General features: G+C 39.7%; 1 protein-coding gene across 1 annotated transcript; it reads left to right on the top strand.

The window, feature by feature from the left end:
- Window positions 1-11,426: 11,426 nt before the first annotated feature.
- Window positions 11,427-20,060, top strand: LOC306875744 (zinc-binding protein A33-like; the record flags this gene model as incomplete). Its single annotated transcript, XM_079426458.1, has 6 exons — window positions 11,427-11,825; window positions 14,957-15,052; window positions 15,280-15,510; window positions 15,588-15,610; window positions 15,692-15,813; window positions 19,570-20,060. 6 exons carry the CDS (start codon window positions 11,427-11,429, stop codon window positions 20,058-20,060), a joined length of 1,362 nt encoding a protein of 453 aa, XP_079282584.1.
- Window positions 20,061-20,523: the final 463 nt, after the last annotated feature.

Here is a 20,523-nt window from a genome sequence, read left to right as displayed (position 1 = left end):
TGTAAATGTGAACTAGTGGATCAACCAGAAGATAATGCATTTAAAATGTAAACAATTAAGACAGTAACATATATTTATGTTATTTCATTAATATAATAAATGATTGGTAATAATTGTTTAAATTAATATAATAATTGATACTTTTGCCTCCATTTTCCTAAAAAACGGTTTAAAGACTTTTTGTTTTTTTGAAAAACTATCTGAACTCTAAATCTAGCTTTTTAGAGTAATTTTAATTTTATTTGTGTAGGCCTTAAAAAGTCTTAAATATAAACTTAAATTACCTGCAGATACCCCGGTCTGGCCAAAACCATCAAATAATGTTTTTAGGTAGGTCTATATAATTGTCTGGACCTCAGCTGGTGAGGAGGGTTCATTACTGGACCTCAAGCAAGTTTAGTTGAAGACCCCTGTACTAGAACATCTCATTTTAGCATTGAGTGCTGAGAAGGACTCAGGCTAGAAAGCTCACTAGGATGCAGCCTTCTGGTTAAGAAGCACCTCACATTTGGGTCTTCACACCATGACTTCTAACAATTTCCAACAATACCGATACTTTTAGAGGCTTCCATAAGCCTGTGGGCCAAATCCAAAATAAGCCAGTAGTTGGTTGCCATTATTACCATTTTGTTTAATGTCATGCAATAATATTTATGTCAAGTGCTTTTTTATTGACTTTATCACCCTCTTCAGCTCAGGGGAAGACTTATCATCAAAGTGTTTCGTTTGAACTCAGATTGGGTTTATGTGATGATGTAACATTAGTGCACTACTACTACTGAGATGAAAATAGAAATGTAGATCACAGGAACTTGACATTTGACACTTAACAAAGAGCATGCAATCGACACTGAAGAGAAAAACTCAAATAAAAGATTCCTTTTCTGTAGAAACTAAGCATACAGGCATATCTGAAGTGTGCTGTTCATTTATACATGTAAATATGCTTAGGATTGGTTTCACTAATACACAGTCATGTGTGCACATATGCATACTGTGGTATAAAGAATTGTAATTCATTTTTAAATGAAATCATAATGTGTCAACCTGAGGCTGTGGGAGACAAATCAGTGTGTTAGTAGCAGTTAAATCTAAGATCTAGTAACCAAAAGTTGGGCGGTTTAGTGCCAGCATAGAGTGATCCATGAGCCATCATCACTGAGTATGTTTACATGCACTTATTTGAGTGAATCCAGGCTCATTGCAACTTTCAGAAGTAATATTTTATATTTGAATACAAATAGGTTTTGCTGTTCTGGTTAGATGCGTCTGTATTTCATTGGCTCTGTACTGTACTCTGCACAATGACAATAAAGTTGAATCTAATCTAATCACACAAACGTGTTGTGCTTTTATCCCAGGTAGAATCAGTTTGAAGCAGAATGCCAAAGCTGTCACTTCTGTCTGTGCGGTAAATCAGAACAGTGTTTCCTAACTCCAGACCTCGGCATCCACCTCCCAGAAGGTTTTACATGTCTCCTTGTTCAGCACATCAAGAAGCTGATGAGTGGAATCAGGGCTTTAATAAGTGAAACATCTCAAATGGTCTGGAAGGTGAGAAATGCAGATTTAGAACACATTGGTTCAGTAAATCATAACAAATCATCAGCCAAAGGAGGAAGTTGGTCAGCTAAATGAACTAGTAATGCTTTATTGTTCAAGGTTTGCTCAAAATGAATTCATTCAGTATTATTTATTAATAAGTAACAACAATACTTAAAAGCTCAGTAGTTCTTTGTTTTACAGTCCTGTTCTGCATATACATACTTTATTCTGCTATACTATCAATTTAGTATAGTAATTACAGTAACTGGGTAATAAGTAGGTACTAAACCTGCACGTTAAGTCTGTGTAGTTACTAAATATTACTAAGAACTTTCCTGGGTAAGTACATTATAAGTGCACATACTGTAAAACAAGGTACAAACAAAAATGTTGAAATTATAAAAATAAAATAAAAACTAAAAATAATTAAAGGTATAATTCACCCAAAAAAAGAACATTTTGTCATCATTTACTCAAACCTTCATGTCATTCCAAACCTGTGTGAGTTTCTTTGTTATGTTAAACATAAAAGAAGATATTTTAAAGAATGTTGAAGAACCAAACATCTGTTGGTCCCCACTGACTTCCATAGTATTAGGGAAATAAATACTATGAAAGCCAACGGGGAGCATCAACTGTTTGATTACCAGCATTCTTCAAAATATCTTCTCATATGTTCAGCATAAGAAATTATGTTGAACATAATTTAATGATAAATTATGTTACCTTTAAATGTATCATTAAACTACATTCTTTATAGCAAGTGTTTCACTCACATCATTAAGACATCACTTCACACTGTTTTTCCCTTAACATTTAAACAGGCTCATATAACCCCCACTTCTTAAAAAAACACTCTTTACCCAACTCTTTTAGAGAGCTACAGACCAGTTCCCCTTCTTCCTTTCATTGCAAAAACACTTGAACGAGTTATGTTCAACCAAGTCTCTGTCTTACACAGAACAACCTCCTGGACAGCAACCAGTCTGGTTTCAGAAGTGGACATTCAACTGAGAACCGGCAAGAGCGGCTTCCAAATTATCTTTACTTATCTTGCTGGATCTGTCCGCTGCTTTTGATTTTGTTAACCACCAGATCCTCCTGTCAACCCTATTGGCGAAGGGCATCTCAGTAACCACACTCCACTGGTTTGAGTCTTACCCCTCAGATAGGTCCTTCAAGGTATCTTGGAGAGGTGAGGTGTCCAAGTCGCAACATCTAACTACTGGGGTGCCTCAGGGCTCAGTTATTGGGCCTCTTCTCTTCTCTGTCTACATGGCATCACTAGGTTCTGTCATTCAGAAACATGGCTTTTCATATCACTGCTATGCTGATGACACTCAACTCTACCTCTCATTCCATCCTGATGATCCGAAAATAGCTGTTTGCATCTCAGAGTGTCTAACAGACATTTCTTGCTGGATGAAAGACCATTACCTTCAACTCAACCTTGAAAGATGGAACTGCTTGTGGTTTCAACAAACCCATCACTTCATCACAATTTCACCATCCAGTTAGGCACATTAACCATAACTCCTTCAACAACAGCCAGAGACCTTGGAGTTGTGATTGATAATCACTTGAATTTGAGACCACATTGTTAAAACTGCCCGGTCCTGCAGATTTGCTTTATACAACATTAGGAATATCAGGGCCTTTCTTTCGAAACATGCAACACAACTCCTTGTTCAAGCTCTTGTTCTGTCCAGACTGGATTATTGCAATGATCTCTTAGCAGGTCTTCCAGCCAGTTCTATCAAACCTTTACAATTAATCCAGAACGTGGCAGCAAGATTAAAATTTAATGAGCTCAAAAGAATGCACGTCACACCTCTGTTCATCAAATTCAAGGCATTGATATTTGCCTACAAAACCACCACTGGCCTTAATTCACTACTTCAGACTTATGTGCCCTCTAGAGGCTTGCGTTCTGCAAGTGAACGACGCATTACTGTGCTATCCCAAAGACACACAATCACGTTCATGGACTTTTTCATTAATTGTTTCCCCCTGGTGGAATGACCTACCCAACTCAATCTGAGCATCTTCAAGAAACGGCTAAAAACACATCTCTTCCATCTTTATTTGACCCTCTAACTGTAGCACTCCCTATTCTAATTCTATTTTATCTATTTGATTTCTTTTTATAAAAAAAAAAAAGAAACCTTGACTCTCTATCACTTGCATTCCCTATTCGTTTTCTAACCACTTGTTTTCTTTAAAAAAAACTAAACAAAAAAACCCCACTAACACTAACTTTCTAAATTATTTTCTTCTATCTACTTGTTTTGTGTGTGTGTCTGTGTGTGTGTGTGTGTGTGTGTGTGTGTATGTATGTATGTATAAATGCTGAAAAAGTCATTTAAGTTCCTTTAGGGGCTTTCAAAAAAAAATGCACCAAAATGCGTCGGCGCGTTTGTCGACCCCAGAGGGTTAAAGATACAATGAACAGCTAAAGCAGCATACTCTGTGGGCAACCTATCATACACATACTGCTTGTGTGGTTCAGTCAGTTTTGACCGTAAAAGATGAGGTAATTTAATGTCATTTGACCATTTACAGCACTCCCATTTTCCTGTTTTTTATACTAGAAGCAGCCTTTTGCTTGTCAGAAATACATGCTCGGTTTTAATGTTACTTTAAGTTGAGTTAGAATTAAATGAATGTCAAAGTTCAGCATTTTGAATGTAAAAGTTCCCCCTCCGTCACACCAAGTACCCCCAGGTGTACGCGTACCCCAGTTTGAGAACCACTGCCTTAAAACACAATCAAGTGCAAAGTCAGGGTTGCAGGTGCGAGCATATCAATCAGGTAGTTTTATTGACCTCCCTCCTACTTATACCAGAGATCACATACCTGTAAATCATGATCACAACCCTACCTGTGAAATTGCAAAGAAATGGAGTAATCTTTTAACTATTGTGGATATAGTACCACCATTTAAAATTGTGAGATTGGTCTGCTAATAGGTTACAATTGCCCTAGGTCGATGGCTCCTCAAGAGGTGATTGTTGGAAAAGATAATGAACCCTTTGCTGTGCAAACTGATTTGGGATGGAGTAATGTGGTGTTTATCTCCACGTCTTGATTAGTCTAAAGAAAGCAGTCTGTGTCATCACCTTGCAGCCAAGGATCTTCCTCCTGTCACTCCAACAGATGCTATTCAGATGCGATTCATGACTAAGGACATTAGCAAACAGAATGAAGGTATCTCAAGATGACATTCTTTTTCTCAATGAATTGAAAGAAAACATTCATAAAAATATGCATGGGCATTATGAGATGGCATTATCTTTTAAAGGGATAGTTCACCCAAACACTCTGTCATTAATTACTGACCGTCATGTCGTTCCAAACCCGTAAGACCTTCATTCTTTTTCAGAACACAAATTAAGATTTTACTTTATTTTAAGTTTAGATTAAGTTTATTTATATAGCACATTTCATACACGATGGTAATTCAAAGTGCTTTACAGTTGCTGCTGTACTTAAATGTGCATTTAATTTCCAGGCAGCCTTTTCCACAACATGTGCAGTGAATGAGCCCATCAGGTGATGCTGATACCTCAAGAAGACCTCGATGAGCTTGTACAGGTGTGTGTGATTAGTGTTGGAGCTGAACTCTGCAGGAAAGTAGATCTCAAGGTCCAGAGTTGAGGACCTCTGCTTTATGCAGACTTGTATGCATAAATCCTCTTTTTGTCCTAAGAACTGATGCATGTTTTCCAAACAAACAGAAATCTGGGATAATAAGGTCTTGGATTTATCCTAAATAAAGAACAAAACATTCTTATTAAATGAAAATTTGTAACTATAAATTAGGCTATATCATTTTCAATTAAATGTTACATTTAATGATTGGATTAACTTTTTTTTAGGAGACCTGTGTTTGTCTTGGTTAGTAACTGTCATACCGTCACTTCTGTAGAACTCAAGGCTGATCATACGAGCTGATCTTCCCAGAGAGTAGAGGACCCTAGTCATGTCAAGTCAAAATTTATTTCTATAGCACATTTAAAAGCAACAGAGTTGTGCCAAAGTGCTGTACAACAAAACACGGTATATAAAAAGCATAAAAGGAAACATGCATCATATGAAAAATAATGTGGGACAGTTAAATACTAGACCTAAGTGCTCTTTGAGGAGAGTAAGGAATCAGAAGGTCACTGATGTATTTTGGTGCAAGACCAGATAAAGCCTTGTACACAAAGACAGCTATTTAATCTAAATAAGTCTAAATAAATCCACCTCAGGAGGGGTGCACACTGAAAACTGTCCAGGAATACACCAAAGAGCTAAAGATAAAGAACTAAAGTCTTGTCAAAACATGAAGGGTTCGTGAGACAAGCAGAAATCCCTCTTCATGTCGTGTTCTTGAGAATGGCAACACACAGGATCTTCCTGCTTAAACAATCCTAATATCTGGAGGAGGAAGCTACAGTCTTATGCCTTTCACCTATCCAGCTACAAAGCAACATGCAATAGAGTGAAGACTTAGTTTAAAATAGCAAACTGAGGAGTTTGGAGTGAGTGGCCATGCTCACCTTCTAGCTCTGTTTCTACTGGTGTTATAGATCAACTGGGACGAATTTCCAGCAGATGTTGAACGGCGACAGATTTGTCAAATGGTATTTTCTATAGAACAGATTTAAACGCTTTCCACATTATATGTAAATGTTTGTATCGTTATTGGACTCTGTTGTTTCCTCTGTTGTGGCTCCAAATATATCAGTGCCATTTAAGGGAAGTTAAAATGAGTTTTCATGTCGCTTCACATAGACCAAGCCCAAATTATTTTGCTACATTCCTTTCAATGGAATTACTTTCTGATGGCTAATGTAAGTGCATTTAATAAAGGTTTTTATTTTGTTTCTTTGCAACGTGTGTGTATATGCAGATTTTCTTTAAAATAATGATAATTTTTTTAATTATTATTTTTTTTTTTTGGTTAAAACGAGTACTGAAAACTCCCTCAATGTTCCTACAAGAGTGGACACAAGTGATAAAGTAGTTAAGCATATGCATACACACTGAACAAAATTATAAACGCAACACTTTTGTTTTTGCCCCCATTTTTCATGAGCTGAACTCAAAGATCTAAGACTTTTTTTATGTAAAATTTCTCTCAAATATTGTTCACAAATCTGTCTAAATCTGTGTTAGTGAGCACTTCTCCTTTGCCGAGATAATCCATCCACCTCACAGGTGTGGCATATCAAGATGCTGATTAGACAGCATGATTATTGCACAGGTGTGCCTTCGGCTGGCCACAATAAAAGGGCCCAGTGCCAGATCCATCATGTTGTTTGTGAACAACTTGTAAGGGCCCATTTTGCTCCACAACACTTGCTGTTTTTTGCCCTCCTCCCATATCTCATTTATTACTAAAAGAAACACATGAGATCACAAAGTAAAATACTGAGCTATGGCATGGATAAATATAAAACCACTTAATATTTAACATTTTCTTCTGAATTTGCTGACGCATTAAAAGGTGTCTGGGGGGTTGATGGCCTGATGGGTTCACTTGAGTCTGTGCATTGGAGCTATCAACTGAGTGGCCAGCGGTATGCCGAGGTGAGGAAAGTACCTTAAAACATGGATTGTTGGAGGTGCTGTTTAGGGCTGACAGACCCTTAGTGGAACTAGGAAGAGAGGCAGGAGGAGGAAACCTGGGAAGAGGAGGACTGAGAGAGTTTGATGGAATCCATTTTTTTGGGAATGTGGGACTCTGGTTCTACTTATTTTATCAAGTGATCTGAATTAAATTTAATAGTTTTTTTCTCTCCTTTCTTTGAAACTACATTAAAACAATTTTCTTCAATTTTTACAACAGTAAATAGACCAAGCATGTCTGGGTCCATTTTTCCACCCTTTCTGTTCTCCTGTCACACATTCTTCACCAACACCTTGTCTCCAACCACACAGTTGTCCTCCTGCCCTCTTCCGCACTTTGTCCTGGCTCTTTAAGATGTTCTGTTTTACAGCTTCCATGGTCTCCCTCCTATCAGTCAACCCCCTCAGAAAGTTGCTCAGAAGCAACCATGGTTTCCACTTTTCCATGACTGATCTAAATGAAACTTTCACAATAATTATTCACATCTTTCTAGATCGTGTTGTTACAAAAACAAATCACTAACCTCATAATCCTTCGGTTCCTCACAGGGATACTGTTCCTCTCTTCCAAACATTATATAGTATGGGGAAAATGTTGTGATTTGTTTTTTTGTTCTGTGCAAACACTGCAGCACTTAGGTGTATGTGCCAAGATGAAGGATTTTTCCCAACCATTTTTGTCAGAGTTCTGAACATGAAGAATTACAAAGAAAATCATGAAACATTCAAAAACTACTCAACTTGTCTTTTCATATTTAAAACACCTTTGAATTGTTCCTTTCATTCGCTTAACAAGGTCATTTGTTTGGGGATGGTAGGGAGAACAGAGACTTCTGGTAATGCCCAGTTTGTCACACAGGATAAATTGACCTTTGAAATAAATAATAATTTTATATATATTGTTTATAGTCATATCAATCATTTGTGTTAAATCATTTGATCAATCATCAAATCATTTGTGTTAAACCAACCTTGTTTACAAACTCACTCCCCTGATCAGTTAAAATTTGCTTTGGTTCCCCAAATTTATGAAAAAAAAAATTTTTTTTTTTAAAAATCAAGAAGTGAAGTGAAGTGACATACAGCCAAGTATGGTGATAATTCATGCTCTGCATTTAACCCATCCAACGTGCACACACACAGCAGTGAACACACACACACACACACACAGCAGTGAACACACACACACACACACACACACAGCAGTGAACACACACACACCATGAACACACACCCGGAGCAGCCATTTATGCTGCGGCGCCCGGGGAGCAGTTGGGGGTTCGGTGTCTTGCTCAAGGGCACCTCAGTCGTGGTATTGAGGGTGGAGAGAGCGCTGGACATTCACTCCCCCCACCTACAATCCCTGCTGGCCCGAGACTCGAACCCGCAACCTTTGGATTACGAGTCCAACTCTCTAACCATTGTTACTGCTGTGTACATTCCACCACAGGCGGACACCGGCTTGGCTTTGTCTAAGCTTCACGATGTGCTCAGCGGCTACATTAACAAACATCCTGACGCTGCCTTTATCATCGCGGGGGACTTTAAAAAAGCCAACCTCAGGCAGGTCATGCCGAACTTTTATCAACATGTATCCTGTCCAACTAGAGGACCAAACAAAGGCTCATTCAGGATCCTCCGGTGCAGAGAGTAGTGACGCGCTGGTCCTCCCACTCAGAAGCTATGCTACAGGCGGCTCTTGATGACGTCGACTGGGACATGTTCCGGGCGAGTTCTTCTGACGTCAGCGAGTTCACGGATGTAGCATTAAGCTTTGTAAACACGCTAACCGAGCAAGCTACAGAAACAATAACGATAAGGACATTCTCCAATCAGAAACCGTGGGTGGACAGAACAATCCGTGCTGCGGTTAACACACGCACTGCCGCTTACAATGAGGCTCTTCTGACCGGGAATATGAGCGAGTACAAAGCATCGTGCTATGCTCTCCGACGCGCACTAAGAGCCGCTAAACACAGATACAGAGAGAGAATTGAGTCTCATTTCCAGCTCAATGACTCTCGACGGATGTGGCAGGGACTGAGGACCATCTGTGCCTTTGGAAACAAATCCTCCGCGGAGGTGAGAGCAGATCCTTTGCTGGCCGACGAGTTAAACATCTTCTTCGGCCGCATCGAATGCAACGGCGGCGGGACGTCTCTGCCGTCCAGCGCGTCAGGAAGCAGCAGGCAGAGCAGCGACGATCCTGTAATCACCGTGTCGGAGGATGAGGTTCGGAGGGCGCTAAAGAAAGTGAACGTCAGGAAAGCAGCCGGACCTGATGGGATAACCGGCCGTGTTCTGAGGTCCTGCGCTGATCAGCTCGCTGGTTTGTTCACTTCCATCTTTAATGAGTCCCTTGCTACCTCCGTGGTTCCCACCTCCCACCATCATTATCCCTGTGCCAAAGAACAATAAACCCTCTTGCCTGAATGACTATCGCCCAGTTGCCCTCACATCTATAGTCATGAAGGTTTTTGAGAGACTTGTAAAGAGCCACATTTGATCCTCCATACCTGATACTTTGGACCCTCTTCAGTTTGCCTATCGCCCAAACAGATCTACGGACGATGCCATCTCTCACGTCCTCCACTCTTCCCTCACACACTTGGACAGCAACAATGGGAATTATGTAAGGCTGCTCATTGACTATAGCTCAGCTTTCAACACTATAGGCCCCATCAAGCTGGCATCTAAACTCACAGACCTCGGCCTAAACTCCTCACTCTGTGACTGGATTCAAGACTTCCTCACCGGCAGACCTCAAGTGGTGAAAGTTGGCCAGTTCAACTCAAACTCCATCACCCTGAATGTAGGAGCCCCACAGGGCTGTGTCCTGAGTCCCCTGCTCTACTCTCTCTACACGCATGACTGCGTATCCTCTCACAGCTCCACATCTATTATCAAATTCGCTGATGATACTGTGGTTCTGGGCCTCATCTCCAACAACGATGAGACCGCATACTTGGATGAGGTAGAGAGACTCACATCATGGTGCCAGGACAACTGTCTCTCTCTGAATGTGAGAGAAACTAAAGAGCTGATCATGGACTTTAGGAAGAGACAGCAGCAGCCCTACACTCCTCTCAGGATCAGTGGGACCCCTGTGGAGAGCGTGAGTAGCTTCAAGTACCTCGGTGTAAACATCTCCGAGAACCTGACTTGGACTACACACATCCAAACACAGGTTAAGAAAGCCAGGCAAAGACTGTACCATCTGCGACAGCTGAGGAAATTCAGGGTCTCACCAGCAATCCTGAAAACGTTCTATTCAGGGACCATAGAAAGTGTATTGACTCAGTGCATCTCAGTGTGGTATGGAAACAGCTCCAATCAGGACTGCAAAGCACTACAGAGAGTTGTGCGCTTAGCTGCGCGCATCTCAGGATCTGCTCTCCCCTCTCTGCAGGACATCTACCTCAAACGCTGCAAAAATAGAGCTGTCAAAATAATCAAGGACTCAGATCACCCTGCTAACCATCTATTCACTTTGCTTCCATCTGGTAAGCGCTTCTGTAGCCTGATGGCAAAAACTGAGAGACTTAGGAGGACTTCTTCCCCCAGGCCATCAGGCTCCTAAACTCTAACTCTGTGTCATAACATCACACGACTCCATGTAAATATCACCATATCAATAAGCTATTCATAATTTTTCTCTACCTCATATTGCTGCTATTTACATACCCTGTACAACTTTTTGCACATATTTAAGTCAACAACATACTGACCTGCACATTTATATTTATATTTATATTTTTTATCTTTTATTTTATTTTATTCTTTTATTTTTTCTACTTTTATTTTTCTTAATATTTGTATTCTATATAATTGCACTGTCCTTGGCGCGGACCTGACCTACATTTCACTGCTGGTTATACTCTGTATAATTGTGTATGTGACAAATAAAAAAAATCTTGAATCTTGATCTCTTGAAAGGGAAAGCACTTCCTGTCAGTGCAAGTTCATTTAGAATACAATTTGTTAAAATTTTACCTGAAGTAATCTTGATGTTGCTCTTTGACTTGTTTCAACACACACAGTGATCAAAGACTCCGCCCTCCTACAACACTTACCAGAAACAGACCGACTTATCTACTGACAAAAGCAATAAGGAATCAGTGATCGGTGAAGGAAGAGAAACACCTTATGGAAGGATTTTATTAAATTTGTTAGTGAACAGTCGGCAGATATTTGTGCTTCTCATGGTGCAACATCATTCAGAAAGTGAAAGTAAAGTTTAGATTGCTGGAGCTCAAACAGTGGAAATGGCTTCACTAAATATATCTAAAGAAGAGCTTTCTTGTCCCATATGTTATGATATCTTCAAGACTCCTGTTCTTTTATCATGTGGTCACAGTGTCTGTAAAGAGTGCCTTAAAAAGTTCTGGAGATCCAAGAAAACTCAGGAATGTCCTGTCTGCAGGAGAAGGTCCTCAAAAGAAGATCCACCTCCTAATTTTGCGTTAAAAAACTTGTGCGAGTCGCTCCTGAAGGAGAGGAAGCAGAGCTGTTCATCGGGATCTGAGATCTGCAATTTACACAGCGAGAAACTCAGACTCTTCTGTCTGGATGACAAACAGTTGGCATGTTTTGTGTGCAGAGATTCAAAACAACATGACAATCATAAATTCAGACCCATAAGTGAAGTGGTTTCATCACATAAGGTAAGACAGATGGACGTTTCTCAGTATGTGTACTTATGCGATCTTTTGTCCTTGTGTTCTCGCTGCACGTCATCATTAGCCATCGAAGTTCAATTCCAATACTCAAGAACACAAGTACAGAGGATGCATGAAAGTGCCCGGATATGTTCTTGAAATCGAGGATGCATCGAATGCAGCATTATGGCATTTGTTTGTGATGTTATTGTGCATCGCCGACTGCTGTTTCGCTCCTTATAACCTGCTGGAACTGTCAGTTGAGCAGCAAGAACATAGCACATCTCAATTCTCACATGCTTCCGAGTTTATTCTTTAAAGGAAGCCTGGCAAGAACGGTCTCCACGAGAACACAAGTCCGTTCTTTGCGTTCTTGGAATTGAGAAACAGCTAGATGTCTTTTGTTTAATATGTAAAGAACAATAATTAGTCAAATACAGATATCACATTCATGCACTCAATATTTCGTGCTACCATTTGACTCAATGTGAAATATACCGTGCTGTGAAAAAGTATTTACCCCCCTGTCCAGTTTTTGTCTCATACTAAATAGTTTTAGATTTTCATTCAAAATACAACATAAAACAAAGGCAAACGGAGTAAACACAATGTAGTTTTTAAGAAAAGAAAAAAAAAAGAAAAAAATCCAACACCTATCTCTCATGCAAAAAATAAAATAAAAATTGCACCCTTTAGCAGCAATAACTATAACCAAATGCTTTTCAAGCATAAACTGACTGTTTAAGGTCCTGCCACATAATCTCCATTTAGGTTAGGTCAGGTCCCCTAATAGTCATTTAAACATAAGTGTCATGCCCAAGGACTGTCTGTTTTCTTGTCTCTATTGTTTCATTATTAGTTCATTAGTCTCCACCTGTGTTTGATTAATTATCTCGTTTAGTTTAAGAGTATTTAAACCCTGTGTTTTCCTGTGTCTAGCGTCTGGTATTGAATGTTGTCATTCCCTGCCTGCCTTGTGTTACCCCTTGGGTTGTCATTATTAAAGACTTTAGTTTGAGTTTAATCTATGTCTTCTTGTTCTTCGTTTTGCCACAGAAGGCAACCGTGACAACAAATCAATGAGAAAAGGCTTAGTTGGCCAAAAATTGTATTAGTTGGTTAGTCGCAGAAACAAATTTTTCCGTGTCAGACAGATCATTAATGGCTGGACTTACAGTATACAGTAAGTTCAGTACATCGGATAAGAAATCCTAACATTCACCTGTCACTCATCCACCTCAAATATGGCTTTTCATTGAAACATGTAACTAGTAGCAACTTTACATGGTTCTAACATTAACCTAGATACATGTGCGCTGTTAGGAGCATGGTTAATCATGTGTTTGTGCAGAGTGTGGAAGCTATTAGACCACTAGGATCTACTTGTATTTGTATACATTCACATTATCAGCAAAATGTTGTGCTTTTATAAAATAAGGAAAATAAATAGGATGGGCTTTCTTCTGTCTCAATCTCTATGAACTGGAGTGCATCACAAAAATGAATCAAAACTCAGCCTTTATGCTACTTGCCTCATGGACACGAGAAACACATTATATTTATACAGAAATGCCTACTTTAAAATGAACCAGTCCAATTTGAAGACAAATACTCTCTGATTATGTAAACCATCTGAAAGGTGCATTTCTCTCTAAAGGCACGTCCAGTGTACTGCGGAGAGGGCAAGTCAGCATTGTCACACTGACTCTAAAGCACTAGTTTATTATTAAATAATTAAAACATCTCCTTACTAGTTTTCCCAACACATGGTCATAACTTTTGCCAGTGGTTTGCGGCAAGCTTAAGCACAGAATAGGCTATATATTAAAAGCCATATAAAAATAAAAGTTCAAGTAAATTAACAACAACAGTTAAATGTGTTCAGCAGTGGTCAGCAAAAGAGACCAACACTCTCCTTCCGCAGGAGATAACATTTATTTAACATACTTATTTACATTTCAAACTTGCACATAACCTTGTCTATTTTGTATATTGTGTTTTTGCTATTTTGTACATTTTCTATTTGTATATTATTCTTTTTAATATCTGTATCTTGTCTTGTCACGTCTTTCTGTTGCACTTTGTAGCTTCTGTCACTAAAACAAATTCCTCATATCTGTAACATACATGGCAATAAATCTCATTCTGAGATAACAAGTGATTCTGGTCCAATGTTAGTGACGTTGAGGGTACTGCTTCTTGACAGCGGAAAAGCGAACCAGTTCTGAATGAGTGCCACCCTTGGCCGAGCACCAGCTCCAGCTCCGGCACCAGCACTAGTGGAAAAGCAGTAAATGAGAGGCATTATCTCCAAATGGAACAAACTCGGCACAGTAGCAAACCTTCCCAGAAGTGGCTCATTCGAGAAGTCAGGGAAGAGCCAAGGACAATATCGAGGAAACAGCATTTTTCTGCTTTCAACCAGAAAACCTTAAAGGAGAATTTCTGAAATACAGTCTGAAAGTTAGAACTCAAGCACAGCTGGTTTATGCAGCAAGACAATGTGTAATTAGTCAACTAATCACGTTTATATTCATTTAATTCATTAAATATATACTGGGGGTGGGGAAAACCTTTCAAACTGCGGTCTGTAGTGGAAGCTCTGCGTACTGACATCATAGGTTCCCTTGGTCGAGACCAGCAAGGTTTCGGGGCCGGTTCGGAATTAGGATCTGGGCACTGGTCCCTGATTTTTTTGAGTGGAAAAGCACAGCCGGGTTTGCATATGGGCTCCGGCTCTGGCATCAGCACCAGTGGGAAAGCAGTAACTGTGGTTCTTTGAGCCCAAGAGCCTTTGAAATAGCTTTGTTATCCTTTCAATCACTTTCTTCCTCATCATTCTTATCATTTCTTTCATTTTTGTTATAGTGTGTTACCATTTAAGAGCTTTTAATGAACTTCATGCTTTTGAAAAGTCCCGTTTAAGGATTGATTTGTTGTTCAGGGACAAATACATTTTCATGCAGGCCCAGTAGGTACTGGGCAACGTTTGACAGAAATTAGACGTACACAAAAACAGAAGAAATCAGAATGGGGGCAAATGCTCTCACTGCATTATATGATCATATCATGGTATTTTCTTCTCTACGTCTCCTCACTGTAATCTGGTGTTTTTATGTATATTTCTTCAATTGTAGAAGGAGCTCAATGCAGCACTGAAGTTCTTACCAGAGAAACTTCAACACAATGAAAAAATTAAAGGAGAGATTGAAAAAACAGCTCAATACTTAAGGGTGAGGAAACAGAATTGAGAGTCATTTTCATTACAGCTGTAGGATCACTATATACAGTTATGATATGATATATTTAATATAATGAATTCCAGATAATTATTTTTGTAGATGACAAGCAGCAATCTTCTCCTGAATCCATTATATGTCGTTTATCTCAGATCTGAATGATGTGATTGTGTTGATGTGTGTTGATTGAGATGATTGAAGTGAATGTGGTTTGATTTCAGTCTCAAGCTGAGCACACAGAACTTCAGATTAAACAGCAGTTTGAGAAGCTTTATCAGTTTCTCAGAGATGAAGAAAAAGCTACAATCGCTGCACTGAGAAAGGAAGAGGAGCTGAAGAAGCAGATGATGAAGGAGAAGCTGGAGGAGATGAACAGACACATCTCAGCTCTTTCACACACAATCAAAGACATGGAGGAGATAATGAATGCCAGTGATGTCTGCTTTCTGAAGGTCTGATTTCAGATGATTGATTGATTGATTGATGATTGATTGAGGTGTTGATGATCAATGGTGTGTTTGTTCTGCAGGAGTTTCCAGTCTCAATGGAAAGGTGAGTGATCTGCTGGTGTTTCTGGTCTCTCTGCTTTTGATCCAAAGCCACTGCAGTTCTGACTCCTGAATGTTCTTCCAGAGTCAAGATCTCATCACAGCCGGATCCACAGACGCCTTCTGGAGCTTTGATTCATGTGCCACGTTACTTGGGCAACCTGTTGATCAGAGTCTGGGAGAAGATGCAGGACATCGTCCAAAACAGTAAGTCTGACAGCAGAAGATCTGAGCTCTTATACACACACACCGGAAATGACAGATGGGTGGAGAGCTAAAGGTTCCTCATGATACAAACATGTGTACTAGATTATTAGAGGGGTTGTATTAAGTGAAGATCACACTAGTTCTAGTATAAAATCAATACTTTCAATTATGTTCTGATAATTCTTCTTCTTTCTTCATCTATTCAAGGCCAGAACAGTGTAACAATGAAAGTATAGGGGTTGAACGACTTCAGATTTTTTAAAGTCGGCATTTATGTGATGAAAGTCGAGTCGACGTTGACTAGTGGCAGACGACCTTTGTTTTTGGGTTGTTATATTTCTCACAGGAATCATTTATTCGTCACATACACAATTATACAGAGTATAACCAGCAGTGAAATGTATATTATTAAAGAGATAAAAAAAATATATATAAATGTGCAGGTCAGTATGTTGTTGACATAAATAGTAATATAACAAGAATGTGCAAAAAAGTTGTACAGGGTATTTAAATAGCAGCAATATGAGGTAGAAAAAAATTATTGATATGGTGATATTTACATGGAGTCATGTGATGTTATGACACAGCGTTAGAGTTTAGGAGCCTGATGGCCTGGGGGAAGAAGCTCCTCCTAAGTCTCTCAGTTTTTGCCATCAGGCTACGGAAGCGCTTACCAGATGGAAGCAAAGTGAATAGATGGTTACCAGGGTGATTAGAGTCCTTGATGATTTTAACAGCTCTATTTTTGCAGCGTTTGAGGTAGATGTCCTGCAGAGAGGGGAGAGCAGACCCTGAGATGCGCTCAGCTAAGCACACAACTCTCTGTAGTGCTTTGCAGTCCTGATTGGAGCTGTTTCCATACCACACTGAGATGCACTGAGTCAATACAATAATTGCAGCCATTTCAAGCACAAAATAGTTTGACATGTTTTTTTAGGCATTAAATAATGGCGCCAATGCCAGTAATTTGACAAGCTCAAACGTTAGTAAAACACATTGTGTGATTCATTTGAATACTCTCATCCCATACATTTTGCGTCTGAAAGGGAATCTGGCCCTAGAACTTTCAAGTTTATAAATGACTGACTTCTAAAAACAAATTTATAGTTGTCTTTGTAAAAAAAAAAAAAAGCTGCTCTGGAGCCGCTGTACAAACGCTTCCAGCATGAAGTCTGCAGCTGCAGTGACAATGTAGTTATGCTGATGTAAAGCTGACGCAAACCTCAAACTTGTGGTGTGAAACTGGCCTAAGGTTCTGCCAGTGTGCTGATCTGAGAAACCTCAAATGCTATAACGAGTATCTTTTAAACTAATGAGATTATTAAGATCTGTGAAGATGATGTAAGCAAAGTCTTCAGGAGACAGAAGATAAGGAAAGCAGACAGTGTCTTTCCAGCCTGTGCTGTCCAGCTATCATCCATCTTCACATTGATCTTCAACACATCATTGGAGCTGTGTGAAGTCCTCCTGCTTCAAATGCTCCACCATCTGTCAGTGGATCACCAGCTTCCTGACAGTCAGGCAGCAGCTAGTGAGGCTGGGAGAACTCACATCCAGGACTCTCACCATCAGCACTGGTGTTCCTCAGGGCTGTGTTCTCTCCCCACTGCTATTCTCCCTGTCCACCAATGACTGCACCACTAAAGACCCCTCTGCATATTTGTATTATGCATTCTTTTTTTATAAACGCTTGAATGTGGGTAAGTTTAAAAAAAATTCAGAAATGAATAAACATTTTGAACAAAAAGCTGAAAAAAAACGATGAACTGGATTCAGAATGATAATCAAAACGTAGATGGAGTCGATTAACACCCCAAAGCTTGATAGTCATTATTACCTCTTCATGGGTCGACATTTTATTCCATAACGTTACATAGTTTTGATGCACAGCACACACGCACACACACACACACACACACTTTCCTGCTAATGGCAGTCAGGGTGCCATTGTCTAGCCTGTAGAGGTCTGTGCGTCCTTCCATGGATATAACTCCCCAGACCATCACTGACCCACCACCAAACCGGTCATGCTTCACCTTCATCTCGGTCACATGTGCTCAGGGTGAACCTGCTCTCATCTGTGAAAAGCACAGGATGCCAGTGGCGGACCTGCCAATTCTGGTGTTCAATGGCAAATGCCAATCGAGCTCCACGGTGCCGAGCAGTGAGCACAGGGTCCACTAGAGGACGTCGGGTCCTCAGGCCCAGAGGCAGACAAAGTACACCACTCCGTTACTTGAGTGAAAGTACAGATACTGCTGGTCAAATATTACTCCATTACAAGTTGTAAAGACAGATTTTTACTTAAGTAAAAGTCAAGTCAAGTAGGTAGCCCCCAAGATCCACGGGGCGTGGTTGGATCCACATCTAGGGGGTGGAAATTGGTAGGTTTAGGGGTGGAGATGGGTGGGTTTAGGGATCAGGGGGTGGAGATGGGTAGGTTTAGGTATATGTAAGGTGGGAGGAGTTGGATCTGGATCCAACCACGCCCCCTGGATCTTGGGTTCTGCAGCGAGACGCTCCTCGTAAAAGTACAGAAGTACTTGCATTTAAAAGTACTCAAGTACCAAAAGTAAATGTCCTTTTTTATGTCAACACACTGATTTATTTTTGTTGTATGTAATACCTTATGAATCTGAAGCAACTTACAATACATTACACCTACTTAATAAACTGACTACCTTGTAGTATCTTTGGAATAAAGAGCTTTTAGAATGTTAAAAACTTATAGAAATAAAACAAGCGAGTTGACAAAAAAAAAAAAAGTAACACCCCTACCCTCACCCACAAAAGCAGGCTGGTAGTGATCTCTCACAGCTCTGGCAGTGTTTTGGGCTGCTGGAGGTAATTTTGTAGGGTTCTGGCAGTGCTGATCCTGTTCCCCCTTGCACAAAGGAGCAGATACCGATTCAGGACCTTCTACAGCTCTGTCCAGCTCTACTACAGTAACTGCCTGTCTCCTGGAATCCCCTGCATGCTCTTGAGAGTGTGCTGGGAGACACAGCAAACCTTCTGGCAATGGCACGTATTGATGTGCCATCCTGGAGGAGTTGGACTGCCTGTGTTACCTCTGTAGGGTCCAGGTATCGCCTCATGCTACCAGTAGTGACACTGACCCTAGCCAAATGCAAAACTAGTGAAAAACAGTCAGAAAAGATGAGTAGGGAAAAAATGTCAGTTGCCTTCACCTGTAAAACCCTTCCTGTTTTGGGGGTCGTCTCATTGTTGACCATTTAGTGCACCTGTTGTTAATTTCATTAACACCAAAGCAGCTGAAACTGATTAACAACCCCCTCTGCTACTTAACTGACCAGATCAATATCCCAGGAGTTTAATTGATTTGATGCTATATATATATAGTGTTGCTTTAATTTTTTGAGCAGTGTAAATAAAATGTAATACCCAAATAAGGACGTAGTAGTTTCCTTAAAGTATGATGTAAACTTCACTTAAAGAAAGTATACTTGCAGTATAAAACTACTAAACCAGTAGTTTACTGAGACTATACTTCAAAGTGTATTAAAAATGTGTTTAAGTATTTAATTAGTAAACTATCAGTGTACTATCAAGTAAGTGTAGAGATAGATCGATCGATAGATAGATAGATAGATAGATAGATAGATAGATAGATAGATAGATAGATAGATAGATAGATAGATAGATAGATAGATAGATAGATAGATATCTGTTTTTGGTTCCCTTGTGATCATTATATGAACATCAGAATAAAAGCAGCTGTTGTTTGTGTCTCATCAGCTCCTGTGATTCTGGATCCAAACACAGCTCATCCACGTCTCGTCCTGTCTGATGATCTGACCAGTGTGAGATACAGCATGAAAAATCTATCTATTCCAGATAATCCAGAGAGATTTGACGAGTTTCCCTGTGTTCTGGGATCAGAGGGCTTTACCTCAGGAAGACACTGCTGGGATGTGGAGGTTAAACAGTGTTCAGCCTGGACTGTTGGAATAACTACAGCATCAAACCAGAGGAAGGGACGTGATTGTTTTAGCACTGATGTCTGGAGTGTGTATCAGTACGGGCAGTCTTTGCGTTCTGGTTTTCGTGTTGAACAGAAGCTTGAACGTGTGAGAGTGAATCTGGACTATGAGAGAGGAAAGGTGTCATTCTCTGATCCTGTAACTAACACACTTATACACACATTCAAAACGACCTTCACTCGCACACTCTTTCCATTCTTCAGTAGTCCTGACTCTCTGAGTATCTTACCAATCAATAGTCAGTAATCGTTACTCCTGTAGGTCTTCCTGCTTTCAACTTTCATCATGTTTCCAATATCTAATCCATATCCCATTAGGGTACCACTTTAACACTTTATTTCGATGGTCTCTTTTGAGCATTCTGTTGACTAGAAGTAACTTTGCACCTACATGTCCACTAATTCTCATCAGAGGTTGTCTGCTTAATATTTGTTAACTCCTTATTGTAATGGTCACCAAACTCAATTTCAGAATACATTTTCATAATTCCCTTTATAAACACATGATTTCAGTGTCATTTTTTAGAATGAAACATTAGATGTTTGCCCTGATAGTTAGGTTTTAAATCAAGGTACAATCTCTGGGAACCTGGAATTTGGTTATTTTTGTTTGAACAAGAACCGTCCACTGGAGCAACTGAATACAACTTTAGTCTCATCTGAATAGTTATATTAATATAATCTTTTATATGCTACAGTAATACAGTTAC

Source organism: Barbus barbus, assembly GCF_936440315.1.
Source record: "Barbus barbus genome assembly, chromosome: 10".
Taxonomy (NCBI): domain Eukaryota; kingdom Metazoa; phylum Chordata; class Actinopteri; order Cypriniformes; family Cyprinidae; genus Barbus; species Barbus barbus.
Note: the sequence above shows the minus strand (reverse complement) of the source record. Positions and strands in the feature narration are given on the sequence as shown.